Source organism: Pseudophryne corroboree, chromosome 2 (genome assembly GCF_028390025.1).
Source record: "Pseudophryne corroboree isolate aPseCor3 chromosome 2, aPseCor3.hap2, whole genome shotgun sequence".
NCBI classification, from domain to species: Eukaryota; Metazoa; Chordata; class Amphibia; order Anura; family Myobatrachidae; genus Pseudophryne; species Pseudophryne corroboree.
Window position 1 is genome coordinate 613,755,080 of NC_086445.1, and position 22,936 is coordinate 613,778,015.

Below are 22,936 nucleotides of genomic sequence, written 5' to 3' on the forward strand. Positions count from 1 at the left end.
TCTCAATCCTCACCAGTATGCGGAGCTTGACTTGCGGGATGGTCCTAAGTACGCCTGTTAAAATCCACCAAATAGCAAACTCTGGGCATCCAGTATGGTCCGGGCACTGGTTCAGCAACAAAGCAACGGTGATCAAAGTGGGCTGGCATACGCTCGTATGGCATACCGCCACTTCGAGCACAGACCCCGCTGCCACAGTATTCAAATTCTGTGCTATTGAACCGTAGCCAATCTGATTAGCTGCGGTCCGTGGCAGATTTGATATAGCCGCAGTCGGGCAGACCAGAGCCGCGCCAAAGGCCACCGCCGCCCGCTGTCTCCTTCGCACCACCGCTGCCTCCCACGCGCTGCCACCCACAGCCTCCTGCTCCGCACCGCCGCTTCCACATGCTGCCGCCCACAGCCTCCTGCACCCACAGCCTCCTGCTCACCACCGCCGCCTCCTCCGCATCACTGACCACAGCCTCCTCATCCACCGCCGACCACAGCCAACTGTGCACCGCTGCTGACCAAAACCTCCTTATCCTCCATGCTGCCAGTCACAGCCTCCTCCACACAGCCGCTACTTCTCCCTTCTGTATGTCGTTGCTGTCCCTCTCTCTGTCACTCTCGCTGTCCCTATGTCCCTTTCTCTGTCACTCTCCCTATGACCCTCTCTCTATCACTCTCCCTGTCCCTGAGTAGGTACTGAGTAGCGCTGAGTAGGTTTAGAGCTACTCTAAAACTGCACAAAATAACTTTGCCGCCGCTCTGCGATCCTTTCGTTCGCACTTCTGCTAAGCTAAAATACACTCCCAGTGGGAGGCGGCATAGCGTTTGCACGGCTGCTAAAAACTGCTAGCGAGCGAACAACTCGGAATGACCACCATAATGTGAATTTTAGTTCATTCCATGTGGCATAATGTGAATTTTGGCTCATTCCATGTGGCAGAATGTGTAATGTGTAGGGAGCACCATTACTAGATAGTATAAGGGGTCCTACTATTGTGGTGCATAATGTGTATAAGGGGTATATGGTGTGGTACACTACACTTAAGGGCATGCCGCCTTTGAGTGGCCACACACCCTTTTCCGGAGCGCGGCGCGTGCTAAATGACAGCCTTCACTTTTCCATACATGCACTTCAAAATTTCCACTTCGACCACTGTGTGTGTGTATGTGTATATATATATATATATATATATATATATATATATATACACACACACACACACACATGCACACACATATACACTGCTCAAAAAAATAAAGGGAACACTAAAATAACACATCCTAGATCTGAATGAATGAAATATTCTTATTAAATACTTTGTTCCTTACATAGTTGAATGTGCTGACAACAAAATCACACAAAAATGATCAATGGAAATCAAATTTATTAACCCATGGAGGTCTGGATTTGGAGTCACACTCAAAATTAAAGTGGAAAAACACACTACAGGCTGATCCAACTTTGATGTAATGTCCTTAAAACAAGTCAAAATGAGGCTCAGTAGTGTGTGTGGCCTCCACGTGCCTGTATGACCTCCCTACAACCCACACAAGTGGCTCAGGTAGTGCAGCTCATCCAGGATGGCACATCAATGCGAGCTGTGGCAAGAAGGTTTGCTGTGTCTGTCAGCGTAGTGTCCAGAGCATGGAGGCGCTACCAGGAGACAGGCCAGTACATCAGGAGATGTGGAGGAGGCCGAAGGAGGGCAACAACCCAGCAGCAGGACCGCTATCTCCACCTTTGTGCAAGGAGGAACAGGAGGAGCACTGCCAGAGCCCTGCAAAATGACCTCCAACAAGCCACAAATGTGCATGTGTCTACTCAAACGATCAGAAACAGACTCCATGAGGGTGGTATGAGGGCCCAACGCCCACAGGTGGGGGTTGTGCTTACAGTCCAACACTGTGCAGGACGTTTGGCATTTGCCAGAGAACACCAAGATAGGCAAATTCGCCACTGGCGCCCTGTGCTCTTCACAGATGAAAGCAGGTTCTCACTGAGCACATGTGACAGACGTGACAGAGTCTGGAGACGCCAAGGAGAACGTTCTGCTGCCTGCAACATCCTCCAACATGACCGGTTTGGCAGTGGGTCAGTAATGGTGTGGGGTGGCATTTCTTTGAGGGGCCGCACAGCCCTCCATGTGCTCGCCAGAGGTAGCCTGACTGCCATTAGGTACCGAGATGAGATCCTCAGACCCCTTGTGAGACCATATGCTGGTGCGGTTGGCCCTGGATTCCTCCTAATGCAAGACAATGCTAGATCTCATGTGGCTGGAGTATGTCAGCAGTTCCTGCAAGACGAAGGCACTGATGCTATGGACTGGCCCGCCCGTTCCCCAGACCTGAATCCAACTGAGCACATCTGGGACATCATGTCTCACTCCATCCACCAATGCCACGTTGCACCACAGACTGTCCAGGAGTTGGCGGATGCTTTAGTCCAGGTCTGGGAGGAGATCCCTCAGGAGACCATCCGCCACCTCATCAGGAGCATGCCCAGGCGTTGTGGGGAGGTCATACAGGCACGAGGAGGCCACAGACACTACTGAGCCTCATTTTGACTTGTTTTAAGGACATTACATCAAAGTTGGATCAGCCTGTAGTGTGTTTTTCCACTTTAATTTTGAGGGTGACTCCAAATCCAGACCTCCATTGGTTAATAAATTTGATTTCCATTGATAATTTTTGTGTGATTTTGTTGTCAGCACATTCAACTATGTAAAGAACAAATTATTTAATAAGAATATTTCATTTATTCAGATCTAGGATGTGTTATTTTAGTGTTCCCTTTATTTTTTTGAGCAGTGTATATTATATATACATGTGTTTGCTTCTTATTTGAAAGATTCTTTCAAATTTACCACCTAATTGTAATTTTTTTTGTATTGATTGAAGATGTTATGATTTTAAATTTAGATTTTAGGGCCCCACTGTCTTAAGTACCCCGGGCCCCCCGTAGCCTTAATCCAGCTCTGAGATACTGTAGTGTTCAAATGATCATCTAAACAATCCTATCCTACTTTATATACAGGCCTTTAAACTACATTAGTTAAAATTTAATTTTAACACCTGTACAGGCTGTACTGTCCTACAACAGTTGTTCCATCTCTTGACCCCTTTTTCTTTTCTGTACCCTCATACCACAAAGTTCATAAGAAAACTTAATGATGATAAGCATTCCTGTTCTTAGTCTGATTTTGACACTACAATGGCAATTCTCACTGCCTTCGCTGTTTTATATTTTTAAGAAGATGGCTATATGGGAAGGCGCTAATCAGTGATCACTAACAGTCTTCTGCAGGTCACACCATTCGCCATCAAGTCAAGCACTTTTCAGCCACATCTTCACATTGATTCAGTTTTTCAAGAACAACATTTAATCTTCTTATCATATTTTGGATAATTAAAACATTTTTTCCCAGTAAACTGTATAACTCATCAATTTTTTAAAGAGTAACAAATTAAAAGCCTCCAACTATGCTTTGAAAATATGCCTGTACGCGATCTCTTATACCGAATTAAATCATTTCAAAGTTGAAAATGACTATATAATTGCTGCTGCTGCTCCGTGAGTTTGTCATGCACACAGATTTTTAGTTATGGTTACCCAAATTATTGAAACCTGTTCTCTAGAACGGTCGCTCGGGATCCCGGCGTCGGCATGGTTACCGCTGGGATCCCGAGTGCCGGTCACGTGACCAGATCCCCTGTAGAAAACCTTATACCGCATTGTAATTAATATTTCTCTAACGTCCTAGTGGATGCTGGGGACTCCGTCAGGACCATGGGGATTAGCGGCTCCGCAGGAGACAGGGCACAAAAATAAAGCTTTAGGATCAGGTGGTGTGCACTGGCTCCTCCCCCTATGACCCTCCTCCAAGCCTCAGTTAGGTTTTTGTGCCCGTCCGAGCAGGGTGCAATCTAGGTGGCTCTCCTAAAGAGCTGCTTAGAAAAAGTTTTTAGGTTTTTTATTTTCAGTGAGTCCTGCTGGCAACAGGCTCACTGCATCGAGGGACTTAGGGGAGAGAAGTCAACTCACCTGCGTGCAGGATGGATTGGCTTCTTAGGCTACTGGACACCATTAGCTCCAGAGGGATCGAACACAGGCCCAGCCATGGAGTCCGGTCCCGGAGCCGCGCCGCCGACCCCCCTTGCAGATGCCGAAGATGGAAGAGGTCCAGAAGCAGGCGGCAGAAGACTTTTCAGTCTTCCTGAGGTAGCGCACAGCACTGCAGCTGTGCGCCATTGTTGTCAGCACACTTCACACAGCGGTCACGGAGGGTGCAGGGCGCTGGTGGGGCGCCCTGGGCAGCAATGTATAATACCTTTTTATGGCTAAAAAATACATCACATATAGCCCTTGAGGCTATATGGATGTATTTAACCCCTGCCAGATCTCACAAACTCCGGAGAAGAGCCCGCCGAAATAGGGGGCGGGGCTTATTCTCCTCAGCACACAGCGCCATTTTCCTGCTCAGCTCCGCTGTGAGGAAGGCTCCCAGGACTCTCCCCTGCACTGCACTACAGAAACAGGGTAAAACAGAGAGGGGGGGCACTTTTTTTGGCGATATTACTATATTTAAGCTGCTATAAGGATACAACACTTATATAGGGTTGTTCCCATATATATTATAGCGCTTGGGTGTGTGCTGGCAAACTCTCCCTCTGTCTCCCCAAAGGGCTAGTGGGGTCCTGTCTTCAATAGAGCATTCCCTGTGTGTCTGCTGTGTGTCGGTACGTGTGTGTCGACATGTATGAGCCGGACGATGTTGACAATTGCCGGTAATGGTGATGTCACACCCCAGGGAGTCGACACCGGAATGGATGGATTTGTTTATGGAATTACGTGATAATGTCAGCACATTACAAAAATCAGTTGACGACATGAGACGGCCGGAAAACCAGTTAGTACCTGCCCAGGCGTCTCAGACACCGTCAGGGGCTGTAAAACGCCCTTTACCTCAGTCGGTCGACACAGATCCAGACACGGACACTGAATCTAGTGTCGACGGTGAAGAAACAAACGTATTTTCCAGTAGGGACACACGTTATATGATCACGGCAATGAAGGAGGCTTTGCATATCTCTGATACTACAAGTACCACAAAAAGGGGTATTATGTGGGGGGTGAAAAAACTACCTGTAGTTTTTCCTGAATCAGAGGAATTGAATGATGTATGTGATGAAGCGTGGGTTAACCCAGATAGAAAAGTGCTAATTTCAAAAAAGTTATTGGCATTATACCCTTTCCCGCCAGAGGTTAGGGCGCGCTGGGAAACACTCCCTAAGGTGGATAAGGCGCTCACACGCTTATCAAAACAAGTGGCGTTACCGTCTCCTGATACGGCCGCCCTCAAGGATCCAGCTGATAGGAGGCTGGAAACTACCCTAAAAAGTATATACACACATACTGGTGTTATACTGCGACCAGCCATCGCCTCAGCCTGGATGTGCAGTGCTGGGGTGGTCTGGTCGGATTCCCTGACTGAAAATATTGATACCCTGGATAGGGACAGTATTTTACAGACTTTAGAGCAATTAAAGGATGCTTTTCTTTATATGCGAGATGCTCAGAGGGATATTTGCACTCTGGCATCGAGAGTAAGTGCGATGTCCATATCTGCCAGAAGAAGTTTATGGACACGACAGTGGTCAGGTGATGCGGATTCCAAACGGCATATGGAAGTATTGCCGTATAAAGGGGAGGAATTATTTGGCGTCGGTCTATCGGATTTGGTGGCCACGGCAACTGCCGGGAAATCCACCTTTTTACCTCAGACCCCCTCCCAACAGAAAAAGACACCGTCTTTTCAGCCGCAGTCCTTTCGGTCCTATAAGAAGCGGGCAAAAGGACAGTCATATCTGCCCCGAGGCAGAGGAAAGGGTAAGAGAGGGCAGCAAGCAGCTCCTTCCCAGGAACAGAAGCCCTCCGCGGGTTATGCAAAGCCCTCAGCATGACGCTGGGGCTTTACAAGCAGACTCAGGAACGGTGGGGGGTCGACTCAAGAATTTCAGCGCGCAGTAGGCTTGCTCACAGGTGGACCCCTGGATCCTGCAGGTAGTATCTCAGGGTTACAGGTTGGAATTCGAGAAGTCTCCCCCTCGCCGGTTCCTAAAGTCTGCTTTGCCAACGTCTCCCTCAGACAGGGCGACGGTATTGGAAGCCATTCACAAGCTGTTTTCTCAGCAGGTGATAGTCAAGGTACCCCTCCTACAACAGGAAAAGGGGTATTACTCCACGCTATTTGTGGTACCGAAGCCGGACGGCTCGGTAAGACCTATTCTAAATCTGAAATCTTTGAACCTGTACATACAAAAATTCAAGTTCAAGATGGAATCACTCAGAGCAGTGATAGCGAATCTGGAAGAAGGGGACTTTATGGTGTCCCTGGACATAAAAGATGCTTACCTGCATGTCCCAATTTGCCCTTCACATCAAGGGTACCTCAGGTTCGTGGTGCAAAACTGTCATTATCAGTTTCAGACGCTGCCGTTTGGATTGTCCACGGCACCTCGGGTCTTTACCAAGGTAATGGCCGAAATGATGATTCTTCTGCGAAGAAGAGGCGTATTAATTATCCCTTACTTGGACGATCTCCTGATAAGGGCAAGGTCCAGAGAACAGCTGGAGGACGGAGTAGCACTAACCCAAGTAGTGCTGCAACAACACGGGTGGATTCTGAATTTTCCAAAATCTCAGTTGACCCCGACAACACGTCTGCTGTTCCTGGGAATGATTCTGGACACGGTTCAGAAAAAGGTGTTTCTTCCGGAGGAGAAAGCCAAGGAGTTATCCGAACTTGTCAGGAACCTCCTAAAACCAGGAAAAGTGTCTGTGCATCAATGCACAAGAGTCCTGGGAAAGATGGTGGCTTCTTACGAAGCAATCCCATTCGGCAGATTCCACGCACGAACTTTTCAGTGGGATCTGCTGGACAAATGGTCCGGATCGCATCTGCAGATGCATCAGCGGATAACCTTATCGCCACGGACAAGGGTGTCTCTTCTGTGGTGGTTGCAGAGTGCTCATCTGTTAGAAGGCCGCAGATTCGGCATACAGGACTGGGTCCTGGTGACCATGGATGCCAGTCTGAGAGGCTGGGGAGCGGTCACACAGGGAAGAAACTTCCAGGGAGTATGGTCAAGCCTGGAGATGTCTCTTCACATAAATATACTGGAGCTAAGAGCGATTTACAATGCTCTAAGCCTGGCAAAACCCCTGCTTCAGGGTCAGCCGGTGTTGATCCAGTCGGACAACATCACGGCAGTCGCCCACGTAAACAGACAGGGCGGCACAAGAAGCAGGAGAGCAATGGCAGAAGCTGCAAGGATTCTTCGCTGGGCGGAAGATCATGTGATAGCACTGTCAGCAGTGTTCATTCCGGGAGTGGACAACTGGGAAGCAGACTTCCTCAGCAGACACGATCTACACCCGGGAGAGTGGGGACTTCATCCAGAAGTCTTCCACATGATTGTGAACCGTTGGGAAAAACCAAAGGTGGATATGATGGCGTCTCGCCTCAACAAAAAACTGGACAGGTATTGCGCCAGGTCAAGAGACCCTCAGGCAATAGCTGTGGACGCTCTGGTAACACCGTGGGTGTTCCAGTCAGTGTATGTGTTTCCTCCTCTGCCTCTCATACCCAAAGTACTGAGAATTATACGGCAAAGGGGAGTAAGAACGATACTCGTGGCTCCGGATTGGCCAAGAAGAACTTGGTACCCGGAACTTCAGGAGATGCTCACGGAAAATCCGTGGCCTCTACCTCTAAGACGGGACCTGATTCAGCAGGGACCGTGTCTATTCCAAGACTTACCGCGGCTGCGTTTGACGGCGTGGCGGTTGAACGCCGAATTCTAAGGGAAAAAGGCATTCCAGAAGAGGTCATTCCTACACTGGTTAAAGCCAGGAAGGAGGTGACTGCACAACATTATCACCGCATTTGGAGAAAATATGTTGCGTGGTGTGAGGCCAGGAAGGCCCCCACGGAGGAATTTCAATTGGGTCGATTCCTACATTTCCTGCAAACAGGATTGTCTATGGGCCTCAAGTTGGGGTCCATTAAGGTTCAAATTTCGGCCCTGTCGATTTTCTTCCAGAAAGAATTGGCTTCAGTTCCTGAAGTCCAGACTTTTGTAAAAGGAGTACTACATATACAGCCCCCGGTTGTGCCCCCAGTGGCTCCGTGGGACCTTAATGTAGTTTTGGATTTTCTCAAATCCCATTGGTTTGAGCCACTCAAATCGGCGGATTTGAAATATCTTACATGGAAAGTAACCATGCTACTGGCCCTGGCTTCAGCCAGGAGAGTGTCAGAATTGGCGGCTTTATCGTATAAAAGCCCATATCTGATTTTCCATTCGGACAGGGCAGAACTGCGGACGCGTCCTCATTTTCTGCCTAAGGTGGTGTCAGCGTTTCACCTGAACCAGCCTATTGTGGTGCCTGCGGCTACTAGCGATTTGGAGGATTCCAAGTTGCTGGACGTTGTCAGGGCATTGAAAATATATATTTCAAGGACGGCTGGAGTCAGAAAATCTGACTCGCTGTTTATACTGTATGCACCCAACAAGCTGGGTGCTCCTGCTTCTAAGCAGACGATTGCTCGTTGGATTTGTAGCACAATTCAACTTGCACATTCTGTGGCAGGCCTGCCACAGCCTAAATCTGTCAAGGCCCATTCCACAAGGAAGGTGGGCTCATCCTGGGCGGCTGCCCGAGGGGTCTCGGCATTACAACTCTGCCGAGCAGCTACGTGGTCGGGGGAGAACACGTTTGTAAAATTCTACAAATTTGATACCCTGGCTAAAGAGGACCTGGAGTTCTCTCATTCGGTGCTGCAGAGTCATCCGCACTCTCCCGCCCGTTTGGGAGCTTTGGTATAATCCCCATGGTCCTGACGGAGTCCCCAGCATCCACTAGGACGTTAGAGAAAATAAGATTTTACTTACCGATAAATCTATTTCTCGTAGTCCGTAGTGGATGCTGGGCGCCCATCCCAAGTACATAGTTATTGTTACAAAAAAATCGGGTTGTTCTTGTTGTGAGCCGTCTGTTCAGAGGCTCCTACGTTGTCATACTGTTAACTGGGTTCAGATCACAAGTTGTACGGTGTGATTGGTGTGGCTGGTATGAGTCTTACCCGGGATTCAAAATCCTTCCTTATTGTGTACGCTCGTCCGGGCACAGTATCCTAACTGAGGCTTGGAGGAGGGTCATAGGGGGAGGAGCCATTGCACACCACCTGATCCTAAAGTTTTATTTTTGTGCCCTGTCTCCTGCGGAGCCGCTAATCCCCATGGTCCTGACGGAGTCCCCAGCATCCACTACGGACTACGAGAAATAGATTTATCGGTAAGTAAAATCTTATTATTGTATACCTGCACATGTAAAACCAAAAAGGTCAAAAGGATTATTTAAATAGATAACCTGTAAAAACAATGCATGTGTGGCTTATGAATTATATTTCAATCTCTGTATTGGGTAAGCATTTCTATAATATAAAAACAATGTTACGTTTTTCAGGATTTAAGGCCACTTGTAGATGATGTGTTTGTATACTTTGCCACAAACTTCCTAGTTCCATAAAAACACAAAATGTTCTTTTCTTGCTTTTTTATTTGCCATACATATATCACATTTGGAGGAACGAGTATCGAATGCTAAAGGACATGTTCAATACAACAAACCACATAAAACATCAAACATTCTTCAAAACTCTTTAAGCAAACTCAAAATTATCTTCAGTTCTTTTCTGAAAACTCAGTGCTGGTGGCATTGTCTGTATGTCTCCAAGGGAGACTCTTTAAGAGTGAGGGGCAAATGCAGTAACGGGTATTATGCAGAGTTGAAAGTACACATGTTTGTAGAATGTGTCTTGCATAATTATTATTATTATTATTATTATTATTAACAGTTTCTTATATAGCGCAGCATATTCTGTTGCGCTTTACAATTAGAACAACAGCAATAGCATATTTTCCACTGCTGCTGCTGCTGCTGATGACTATCGTGGTCATTCCGAGTTGTTCGCTAGCTGTTTTCGGTCACTGCGCAGCGATCAGGCAAAAAAAATTCGGCATTTCTGTGCATGCGTATGCGGCGCAATGCGCACACGCGACGTACCTTCACAACAGCCGATGCAGTTTCACACAAGGTCTAGCAACGCTTTTCAATCGCACTGCTGGCCGCAGAGTGATTGACAGGAAGTGGGTGTTTCTGGAAGGTAACTGACCATTTTCGGGGAGTGTGCTGAAAAACTCAGGCGTGTCAGATACAAACGCAGGCGTGCCTGGGGAAACGCAGGCGTGGCTGGCCAAACGCAGGGCGTGTTCATGACATCAAAACAGGAACTAAACAGTCTGAAGTGATCACAAGCTAGGAGTAAGTCTCGAGCTGCTCAGAAACTGCACAATCTTTTTTTGTAGCAGCGCTGCGATCCTTTCATTCACACTTCTGCTAACCTAACACTCCCAGAGGGCGGCGGCTTAGCGTTTGCACGGCTGCTAAAAGCAGCTAGCGAGCGAACAACTCGGAATGAGGGCCTATAAGCAAATCAGGTGTACGGATAGGGACAGTTGCATCTCGAGCTGCACACAGCTCCGCATACCGGCAAACATACCCATTATTCCCATGCATATTTCTTTGGGCCAACATAGACAAATTCAGTTCCAGCTCTGCATCATGCCCTATGAGTGCACATTTGCTCCTGGAGATACCTTGTTGCCATGCAAGGGGTGCAAATGCAGTTTTCTTTTTTTCCTTGTAGGACAAATCCTGCCTGCTATTGCATGTAATACACAAATAGTATAGCAGGCAGCTTTATGTCAGCACAGCAGTTAAGACGTTAGCTTACTTTGTCTGCACATTGTAATTTAGCCCCACTACAGTACAACATAGTTATACCTTCTCATTTGATTTACTTATTAACTTAAAATGACTGTAGTCCCATTGTGTACAGTGTTTACTTTTAAGGTGGAAGATCTTGTTGATATTTATTCTTCTTTGCATAATGAACTTATTGACAGTACCATTTTTGCACAGTCAGATCTCATTGTGCCTCACTTTACCCCTGCAATCATACAACATCTCAAATATGCTTCCAGGTAATCACCATCACCTGCACCTGGTGATCACCTGTAAAGCGCACACATCTGTTCTGCTACAGGGAGGCTTAGCTATAGATAAGTGTAAGGAAAAGGTCACTACTGGAAGGAAGAGGGCATGACCAGAGGTGGATGCAGAGAAGGCATTAGATGCAAGCAGCCAATATTTTCAGTCTGCACAATCATCCCAGTTGCACTGTGCATGCGTTCCAATGGGGTGTAGTATGTTATGCCGGCGGTCGGGCTTCCGGTGACCAGCATACCAGCGCTGGAATCCAGACCGCCTGCATACCGACAGCTGGGCGAGCGCAAATGAGCCCCTTGCGGGCTCGTTGCACTCACCACGCTGCAGGCACGCTATCTATTCTCCCTCCAGGGGGGTCGTGGACCCCCAAGAGGGAGAAGAACTGTTGGTATGCCGGCGGTCGAGATTCTGGCGCCGGTATGCTGGTCGCTAGGAGCCCGACCGCCAGCAAAGTGAAGACCACCTGTTCCAATGGTTACCACTCTAAGATGCAGATCCATGCAATTTCAGTGAGCACTTCTGGGTGGCAACTGGGGGTGGTGGCTAGCCTGACGTGGGTGTCACGGTAGTGGCTTTGTCTAAAGATGCAGCTGCACTGACAACAGCAGCCACGTTCTTACAGACATTCTGCACCTCCATAGGGCTGATGCAATGTACAATTGTGTGATAGCAGATTAATGCCACAGTCTATGGGCGTTTCACTAGAATGACCATCAGATGAAAAATTACCATAAAGATGCAGTAGCGGTTTTGGCAAAAGAAGCAGTCGCAACTGCAATAGTGTCCACCTCTGAATCATCATCTTGTGCCGTGGTTCTCAAACTCAGTCCTTAAGGTTCCTCAACAGTTCATGTTTTCCAGGTAACCCAGCAGGTACACAGCTGTATTCATTACTCGCTGACACATTTTAAAAGATCCACAATTGGAGCCAGTTATTAAACTTGTGATTCTGTGAAGAGACCTGGAAAACGTGAGCTGTTGGGGGACCTTGAGGACCGAGTTTGGGAACCACTGGTCTATTGTATACCCATGAAATGCATGTTCCAGCAGATCTCTAGCGACATCCCCTATCCTCCGTCTACCCTGCAGCAGGGCCATCAGGGCAATTGCATACACTTCGTCAAGTTCCGTTAACAGGGTCCAGTCAGCAGCGATGTTGGGCTGGGTACACATCGCTTAGTATGAACCCAGCTTTAGTGTTGAAAGTATGAGGAAGGAAATTTGGTAACTGAATACTCCTAGATGCTGAAATAGGGCAGTGTGCAATATAAAAATCAATATGAATTACATACATTTGCACTAATTATATCACAATACAATTATTTATTATAACTTACCACATTAACAACTGACAATTAAACGTTTTGAGCAAATAATTACATAATCATATACATAAACGTTAATTTTGTGTGTATGTTTCATCCTGTTCATTGGATTCCCAAGGCCAGAACACACCGATATAGACTTTCAGTTGGTTCCTACAGGAAAAGTACAATGTCAAATTTAGATGGCTTCATTAATTATTATTTACAGAAAGTCACTTAAAGCTGCACTATTATGTTGTTGTTTCTAGGATGTACTCCAGCTAGAAAGCATAAAATTACTTTGTGGTGTTTGGTTTATTTTGGCTTCCAATGGAAGATAGTGACTCTCAGTTGTAAAGCTCTGAAGCTTGTTGTTGAGGAGAATGTGACCGTATCTGTGACCAGAGCCAGTCTCTCAGGAAGATGCTCAGTGGGGGAGCTTTGCGTAGTGTAATGAACATGAACTTAGAAGAGGGATCAGAAAAAGCATCTCTGCCAATAGATGCCATAGTAATTGTGTGACAGTTACACATTATAAATCATTAGTGGCAGCTTGAAGAAAAACTAAGACAATTAGAACACAATGATGGGCCTTCTTACGTGGACCAAAGTCCTTCATGTTAAAAAAAAAAATCCAGATTTTTTTCATTGGAGCACAATGGTCAATTCAGTTATCAAAACATCCCAAAATATGTATGCTTATTTATATTTAAATATCTTATAGTATATTTGAGTTTGGTGTGTATATTTATAATCTACTTATAGTACATTCTGTGGCAGATGACCGCGGCTTGAAAAAGAAGACATTATTCAGAATATTGTGTTTCGGTTTAGTTTAATTTTAATAGTTTCATGAATTAAGGAATTCCCCTCATATAAAATATGTGAATTTGTTATGCCAAAAAAGAAAAACACACCTTTTTTTAACAAGTTTTATATTGTTTTTCTTGTGATGGCTGTGACTTTTGGTACAATATGTACAGTAGCATATTGGAATAAATTTGCATTTCTTTTATTTTTAGTGCATTATATAGTACATATTAATGATTGGTGAAAATAAGAGAAAAACATTTAATTGAGATTCAGCTTTTTCAATTTTATACACAATTTTTGAAAGTCTGTTAAGTTGACTAAAAATGTAATCAGCTAGGTATACCAGTAGGAAACATGATGTCAAATGTATTTTAAATTTGAAGGAATGGTAGACTGTACTTTAAATAAAAGCTGTTTCTATTTTAGGGGTCTATTTACTAAGCCTTGGAGGGAGATAAAGTGGAGAGAGATAAAGTACCAGTCAATCAGCTCCTGACTGCCATGTTACTGTGGGGCAGATGTATTAACCTGGAGAAGGCATAAAGAAGTGATAAACCAGTGATATGTGCAAGGTGATAAAGGCACCAGCCAATCAGAACCTAACTGTTAATTTACATATTGGAGCTGATTGGCCGGTGCCTTTATCACCTTGAACATATCACTGGTTTATCACTTCCTTATGCCTTCTCCAGGTTAATACATCTGCCCCAGTGTGTTTGAAAAATGACAGTTAGTAGCTGGTTGGTTGTTACTTTATCTCTGTCCACTTTATATCCCTCCAAGGTTTAGTACATAGACCCCTTAGTTCTTTAAACCTCTTTGCCAGCAATAAACAGAGCTGTGACTATTAGATATGGTTCACCTATATCCAGTAGCATATCTTTCCACATTCTTTCCGACGTGAAATTGATAGAAAATAAGCCCTACCCCTGATCCATCCAAACCCCACTGTGATCTGCTGAATTCCTGCCGTTATTAGCCAAGATAAACACACATTAGGTTGAAGCTCCACCCTTTTAGAGGTCCATGAGTCTGGACTGTCGTTCAAATTCCTGGCTTTCTAGTGATGTCACTCTCCCAGAAGGGTACAGATACAGTATTTGCCTGAAATTTTAAAATGGCAATGCAGGGTTACATAACTACAGTATCACTGCAGCATTTTCATTTGTCGCATTTGTTATGGTCATCTAGTGGCTCAGATCTTCATTTGAGTTCATATGCAGATGTGGAACAGTAGGACATTTGGAGGTTACAGTCACATACACACTATTTGACTACACGTTTACCAACTCATCCACATATTCTGCAAGAGCCATATCACCAGGCTGATTTAATAGTGATTAAAAAAAATAATTTTATATATATATATATATATATATATATATATATATTTATTTATTTTTTCATTTCAAATACTTCTGCTAATCACATTTCACTTAATCACATATGTTAACTAAGAAGGCCGATAGTGCAAACATTAGATCATTTTATGATGTGGGCAACATTTTTTTTTTAGCGCTAGTTAACAAATAATTAATACTACTTAATATAATTAATAAATAATATTCTAATGGGCTGGGTACGGGATCCTGCCAGTCAAGATGCAGATTGTCAAAATACCGACAATGGCATCTCGACTGTCATGATCCCAACACATTTTGGTAAGTACTGTAAACCTTACCTTTACCCTTCCCCTAACCCTAACCCACACCTCTGGCATCCTAACCCTGACCCTCCCCTCCTGCAGCTTTAACCCTAACTCTCAGCCAGTGGTGCAAGTATGCGGGTACGCTCGGTTACGGAGTACCCTTAAGAATATGGCAGTGGGTACTCAGTACCACCTGCCACACACTTTGCAGCCGTGACCGCCATTACCACAATTATAATACACCACAAAGTAACAAGACCATGGTGCTTGGCAGCATGACAGCGCCTCCCAGTTTGTCAGGGTACTGGGAGCGCAACAGTGATGTCATTACGCCACATCACACTTACTCCTCTGTTGGCTGTGGATGGCGTGAAGAAAGGAGCCTGATTGCACTTTCCCGCAGCGTCTCTTGCTGGGAGCATTCATTTCTAATATAATGTGGGCACTACTATATATGTCTATTATTATGGGGGTATTACTACATATTTCTATTGTAATTTGGACACTACTATATAATTCTATTATACCAGAGAAACTACTACACTATATATTCCTGTTATAATGGAGGCATTATTATATATTGTTATTACATTGGTGGCATTACTATATATATATATATATATATATATCATACTGGGGGCATTACTATATATTTCTATTATACTGGAGGTATTACTATATATTTCTATTATACTGGGGGTAGTACTATATATTTCTAGCCTTGCCTCCAGAGTGCAAAGAAAAGGGGCTTTGTAGTGTCGCCACGCCACTAGTGTCATGTATCCACTCCCACTTGTGGCATGTGGCTACACCCCCTCACAACACATGACCACATCCATTTTCGGCCCTCACACCACTAAGAAAATATTTTTACTTGCACCACTGCCCGCAGCCCAACCCTAACCTCCCCCTCCCGCAGTAACCCTAATCTTAGCACAGCCTAACCTAACCCTTCCGCAGCCCAACCCTATTCTCCCCCTCCCGCAATAACCCTAACCACCCTGCAGCCTAACCCTAACCCTTCTGTAGCCCAACCCTAACCTCCCCTTCCCGCAGTAGCTCTAACCACCCTGCAGCCTAACCCTAACCCTTCTGCAGCCCATCCCTAACCTCCCCTTCCCGCAGTAACCCTAACTGTCCCACAGCCTATCCCTAGCCTCCCCCTCCTGCAGCCTAACTTTAACACTCCCCCACCGCACACGCGCAGCCTAACCTTTATGCTTACTAGCAGAATGTGTCGGAATTCTGACAGTTGGGATGCCATTGTCGATTTTATGACCATTGGCATCCTGACTGTTGGGATGCAGAAATTAAACATAACACTCAAATGTATTCTGAAAAAATATTTCCCTCATAAGATTAATATTAATGTTATTTTACATCTTCAGCAATACATAATTACCCTAATTAAGAGTGTATTGGGAGTCGACAGCTCTTCAATTACCATATTTTTAATACCATGCAATGTAAGCAATCTAGCCTGTCACAACCATCTCTTTTGCTTGTTGGGTGTTACTGACAGTTTTCAATGGTTTGAAAACTGCCGCTTTCTAAATCAGGTGCTTTCTATCCTTTACTATTGTAAACAGGGATGGATTGGAAACTAAAAGTGGCCCTGGAAAATGTTAAAGAAGTGGCCTGACATGGGCAGCACCAGAGGTATAACATACTGTTTAGCCATGGCAGCATCACTGGATGGCAGAGTTACTGTACTGCAGAGATGGAATGACTGTTTGATTCATTGTAATGAGTATGGTGGGCTGTCTGTTATGCGGGGGCACATGTCAGCAAACAAAACAGGGATCGGTGATACGCCAGCCCACCGGGGATCTTCACTGTGAGCCCTATGGGCAATCCGACCCTGATGGTAAAATTGGGGCAGCAATTTCAAATACAGTGTTTTCCAAACTATGATTCACTGCTTCGGATTCTGACATATTACGTTGCTTATCTCTAATTGTGGTAACAGCAAGGAACCAGCATTGCAGCAAGTGCAATCAAAGGCATCCAGTATCTGCATATGCAACATATACTATATGTTATGTAGATAAAAGTCAGTCTGCACACAGCACCTTTTGATGCTGAAGATTTGTATGCATACCTCTGGCTTCACAGCCCACTGGCCATATGATGTCCTCATAGACACATTTGATAAATAGGGAGATTAACCCTTCTTAGCACATAGCACTGGGCTCAGCTGGTAATAAACATTTATTAATTTATTCTGCAGATTAAAATTACCATTCAATAACTTTAAGGTGATAATATAATTCCATCACGTATTATGGGTGTATTCGAAAATGTCTATCATGTCACACTACATGGCAGCTTTCTGAATGAAGCTGAACATTTTTTTCTGCAATTTATTATCAATTCTATTCATTTATATTCAAAATGAGCATCTGTTACAGCGTTCATTAGAATATGGATTGAAAAAATAGATTGGTGTAACATTTATATTCCACAAATAAATAACGAAATTGCATTGTTGCAGTTGCTTACTATATACAGTTTATTAATACAGATTACACTGCAAAATGTATGTATTTTGCTATTTGAGCATAATGTTCACCATGTAATTTGACTAGAATGTAAGCTCTCATGATCAGGGCTCTCTCCCTTTTGTTTTCTCTCTGTAGTCATGTAATTTGGGCACTGTATTTGATGTAAATTGTTTGTATTAGTCCTTATCTGTGCAATTTCTATATGTTTTAAAACTATCTACGGCAACCAATTAACCCATGTGACACCATATAATTATAAAATAATAATGTTATCAACTATACATAGTAATACTATATATATGAATAATTAGATAATTATTGTCATTGTTTTAAAATTAAATAAAATAAAGTAAATGCAAATATGTTTTTTGTGACAATATTTTTTCCCAATTTTATTAATGAATTGTGTATTTAAATTCCTTATTTATCATTACTGAGTAAGAAATATACTTAGAATCAAAGTAAAACTGCATGTGGAAGTTCTGAAGGAAAATTAAATAGCATCTACATATTTTATGCACTTAGCTCATAGGAACTGATAACTCTTGTAAATAATTTATATTTTCCAACAAGGCAAATAATTAAAATGGCATATGAAGTATTTAAAATACTGGGCTTCCCTTTAATGACTAAAGCTATTTCTGAAATTATCAGTCAATATTTTTTTTTGTTTAACTCATTAGTTGCACATATTTTGGCTGGGATCCGGTCTGAAGATCGACAGTGTCTAGGTCGACAATGTTTAGGTCGACCACTATAGGTCGACAGTCACTAGGTCGACATGGATGGAAGGTCGACAGGGTTTCTAGGTCGACATGTGCTAGGTCGACAGGTCTAAAGGTCGACATGAGTTTTTCAATTTTTTTTTTCTTTTTTTGAATTTTTTCATACTTAACGGTCCACGTGGACTACGATTGGAACGGTAAAGTGTGCCGAGCGAAGCGAAGGCACCATGCCCGAAGCATGGCGAGCGAAGCGAGCCATGCGAGGGGACGCGGTGCACTAATTTGGGATCCCGGTCACTCTACGAAGAAAATGACACACAAAAAAAAAATCCTCATGTCGACCTTTAGACCTGTCGACCTAGCACATGTCGACCTAGAAACCCTGTCGACCTTCCAATCATGTCGACCTAGTGACTGTCGACCTAGACACTGTCTATTTGATGAACCACACCCATTTTGGCTGTGCTGTATTTACTTGCCCAGATTAAGTTGCATACATTGTAATATACTGTACCTCCCAATATTTCCAACTTTGTAAGATGTAATGTTGACATTTGTGATAAACATATTGGTTTCTTAAGGCTGTATAATGGGAGCTAAATAATATAATTGAAAGATCACAAATAGCCATGTGGTACATGTAACCATTTTCTTATACAAAATACAGGCCAGAAGTATTAGGATAGCTTAATGTGTACAACTTTCACAGTTTCACAGATCAATCTAAGATCATAAACTCTGGTAGAGCAGTACAGTACCTACAGTAGTAATTGGTTTTGACAAGGTTTGAACAGTTAACACTTGGTGGTCTATTCATAAAGCAGTGAAAAGAGTGGAGTAGTGACCAGTGGAGAAGTTGCCCATGGCAACCAATCAATGGCTATGTATCATTTTATAAGCTGCACTTGAAAAATGTTACTTAAAAGCTGATTGATTGCCATGGGCAACCTCTCCACTAGCTCACTTCTCCACTCTCATCACTGCTTCATGAATAAACCCCAACACCACAACTTTCCAAGTTGGGGAATTGGGCAAAATGCACAGCAAGGGGACGTGGAAGAAGGTGCCTAAATTGGGACAGTTGGGAGATATGCTAAACTGGCACAATATTTCATTAAATAGCAAACCTTACTTATTCAGAAAAATGAGGATATAAAATATATAAATAAGAAAATGTATACAATCATGAATGCTGACTGGATGCATGAGCAATAGAAAAAGACACATTTAAGGGTGCGCACGGGCTGCATTAAATATTGAGTAGGTATATGTATAAAAGGAAGCAAAAACTTGTATCCACTTGTCAGACACATACTGTATTAGCATATCACAAAGTTACATAAGACCCCATATACATAAGATACTAAGGGGTCTATTTACTAAGCCTTGGATGGTGATAAAGGGGACGGAGATAAAGTACCAGCCAATGGGCTCCTAATTGTCATTTTTCACACCCAGCATGTGACATGGCAGTTAGTAGCTGATTGGCTGGTACTTTATCTCCGTCCATTTATCTCCATCCAAGGCTTAGTAAATAGACCCCTAAATGGATTATAGTGGTTAGTGCTAATTTACCATGCTCAGGCCATTAGTTTCATTTTAACCAAGGCCCTATCTGGGAGAAGTTTATGTGTTCTATAGAATACTAATTGGTGGATGGCGCTGGACATTCACCAATCAGAATAGTAGGCATAGGCATATTTATAATGGATTTCAGGGGGTGTGGTACACATAGCCCCGCACCACACACCCTGCACTCAGAGTATACCTTGTACCGGAGAACGGGTCGCTCCTCCTCCATGGTGCCATCTTCCCAGTGATATCTTCATGAAAATAGTGCCGCACAGTGAAAGCAAAGACATTGTGCCAGAGCCTTTGCTCTCTTGTGCGCCATCTTCCCAAATATCTACTCCCGTGGAGGAAGCGAGACCCACTTACCAGCACAAAGTAAGATGTGCGGCTGAGGGGAGGGAAGACACTGCTCGGGTCTTAATACAGCTATGGTAGTGGGAGATTTTCACACTCATATCAATCCTGTCGCTTGGTCCAGCACAGTCCTTTAAGATGGCCTGAAATGCTCAGAGTAAATAACGTATTCACAGTGGCAGGCTGCTTCTGGGAGTGGCAATTTGAACAAAGCTAGGGACTCTAATGGACACACTAATTGTAGTCACACTTGCCGTAACAGTATGTACTGTATGCCTTTGCACAAAGAAAGCCCCCAAACTATGTAAGCACAGTAAGATACACCTTTCATGCTGCAAAAAGTCCATATTGTTTTCTTTCTGGTATTTATTACATCATTTGCATATCATATAGATATAATGTAGGCTATATATGACAATTTTATTTAGTATGTAAGTAAAGGTAAAGAGAAACTCTGTTTTTCTAAATAGCATTGTTAAGTGTATGACTATGACACTTTACACAGCAGACTGGTTTCAAAAGAGGAATTATTGGGACTAAAAGGAAGAAAGGGGGAACTGCTAGTAAGTGGTGACTAAACTCACCCAATTGCAGAAGGATAGTATGATGAATCAGCTGGCTCCAGACTCAGGTAATATTGTGCAGAATTCAGCAATGACCTCCATGTATCACTTGCCTTACAAAATAAAATGGAACATAAACATACAAAAAAACAAAGACTGGAACATCAATAACAAATCCTGTTTCAGGGGAACTTTTGTTGCAAACACTGTAATGTAACAGTATACTTTATATATCGTGTTCATTGTATTTCTTTAAAATGTACACATGATATAGTACTGATAAATAATAAAGTGCTGTTGATAATCTCTGTATAAAGAGTGAGTTCTGACATCTTTACTTAATAATTGGTGAGTTTGGATTTAATCAATGTTCAGTAGGAAAACTAAGGATTAATACACTACCTGCTCTGAATATTAAGGGATCGGTTCAATAAGACTAATCACCAAGTCCGCATGAGTAAGTTCGTATATATGCTGCACTTACAGTAGCTCAGAACTCACTGATTATTGTTCACAGCCCCATAAGGCTGCTTAAAATAATCTGGCCATACACATTGTTATTTCATATGTAATATATCTCAAGTGGGACGATATATCCCACAGTGATTATGGCCACAAAACAATCGCGATGCCCAATAATGATCCTATTAGTAATGCTGCTAAATATAGTTCAAGTTGGTAAATGTGCATTATCTGTTTTTTTATTTAAATTTTTCTGTGGTCATCCTACTGCTGCACAAAGAGGCCCCAAGGAACTGATGTCCAAGTCCCAAATGACTGTATTTTATGTGATTTGGTCATCTACATAGGTAGATAAATTGGACAGCAATGCTTTAGCTTAGCTTTAGCCATAAGACACTAAGACCAGTATTCAATTAGCCCTGGTCATTTTTCTCCCTCCCAAAAAATGGGCTGATTGGGAGATTTTTGTCCAATTGTCATCATCGGCTATTCAATTAAAGCCCTTGTTTTTCAGGAGAAACATGTCCTGTTTTTATGTGATAACACATGGGATCCGAGATAGGTTTCCGGACCCATGTGTTATCGCCAGCTCTGAGGGCTGCTTATTGGGGATTCCCAATAAATGCCGGCTATCGGGGCTAATTGAATAACCCTTGGCGAATCAAATGCTTTGTTTCATATATTTCATTAAGACACAGTAATAATTAGTTCCCAACAAGTTAAAATAAAAAATATATTCATCATATGTTACCTCCTGTGTAATTGTAGATACCCAAGTAGTCTCTGAGAGATCTGGTTCCCAAAAATGTTTGGAGAAGGCCTGTCTTTTAAGCCTTAAAAATTGGTTTGCAGCTTCCTCTGTAAAAAATGGAGCCCCCAGAATACCTATACCAATAATTGTGAAATAAAAGGATATATTACTTACATTTTATACCAACTATTAGAGAGGTATATTGTGCTTGAATTGTCGGTAATTGTTCATTTAAGAATCGCACCAGATTATATGTTTAATCATATTTAAATGTATATACTATAAGTTTAAACAACTGTGTGTTTTTTCTTGTTAGCGTGTTGTGTAACTAATGTTTTTTTCTAGATTGTCAGGTTTAAGTGTCACTGTGTTTTTCCTAAGGAAGTAACTATAATACCAAGAAATATGAAAAGAAAAAAAGTTATTGTCTTACCTTGAATTGAGAGAAAAAGATGAAACAAAATAATCACTGAATGCCTCATTGTGATTGAAGTTTTTGTTATGACAATTGTACAGATTTGACTGTTTAAAACTATGTAATAAATAAAGTGAAGTCCTAAGCTTATGGTTCTTTCTTTCTGTCTGTCCTTAACTCACTTGCTGTGACCTTTGAGCCTGCAAACTTCTGTTTATATACTGATTAACATGGGTCTAGTTTATCGTGCACTGAAACTGCCAAACCTTGCTTGCACTTTACACCAGAGATTACATGGATGCCACGCTGGACAATCAGAAACATTCTGTATCAATTGGAAAACAAGTACACATGTTTTTTTTGCCCAGTGTGAATGCATGTACTGCAATAATTACTTTTTTTTAAATGTATATATTAATAATAAATAATAATAATAATAATAATAATCTACATATATATAAAAGCCAAATACCACTGACTGACTCACTGACTCATCACAAACTCTCCGGAACTATGAGGACTAGGAACTTGAAATTGGACAGAAGCTTCGTTTTGTGATGTAGGCACCCACTATGAAGGGATTTTGCCAAAGCGGTGAAATGTTTTTTTTTTATTAATTCTTTATTATCTTCTAATTCAGATAAGACTTACATTTGTTTTTGCATACAAATGTTACCAAATTATGTGCCTAAGTACCTGT

At 43.0% G+C, this 22,936-nt stretch overlaps 1 protein-coding gene across 3 annotated transcripts; it reads right to left on the reverse strand.

The window, feature by feature from the left end:
- Window positions 1–9,595: 9,595 nt before the first annotated feature.
- C2H3orf85 (chromosome 2 C3orf85 homolog) lies at window positions 9,596–22,453 on the reverse strand. 3 transcript variants are annotated; one of them, XM_063954790.1, is made up of 5 exons: window positions 22,255–22,453; window positions 21,822–21,955; window positions 20,630–20,721; window positions 14,237–14,346; window positions 12,429–12,603 (listed from the first exon to the last, which is right to left on the reverse strand). In XM_063954790.1, the coding sequence occupies exons 1-4, from the start codon at window positions 22,301–22,303 to the stop codon at window positions 14,259–14,261; spliced, it is 363 nt and encodes a 120-aa protein (XP_063810860.1). In that variant the 5' UTR covers window positions 22,304–22,453; the 3' UTR covers window positions 12,429–12,603; window positions 14,237–14,258. The 3 variants fall into 3 exon arrangements, with proteins under 3 accessions (XP_063810861.1, XP_063810860.1, XP_063810859.1); XM_063954791.1 differs by lacking the exon at window positions 14,237–14,346 and having other exon boundaries at window positions 9,596–12,603; window positions 22,255–22,448; XM_063954789.1 differs by lacking the exon at window positions 12,429–12,603 and having other exon boundaries at window positions 13,998–14,346.
- Window positions 22,454–22,936: the final 483 nt, after the last annotated feature.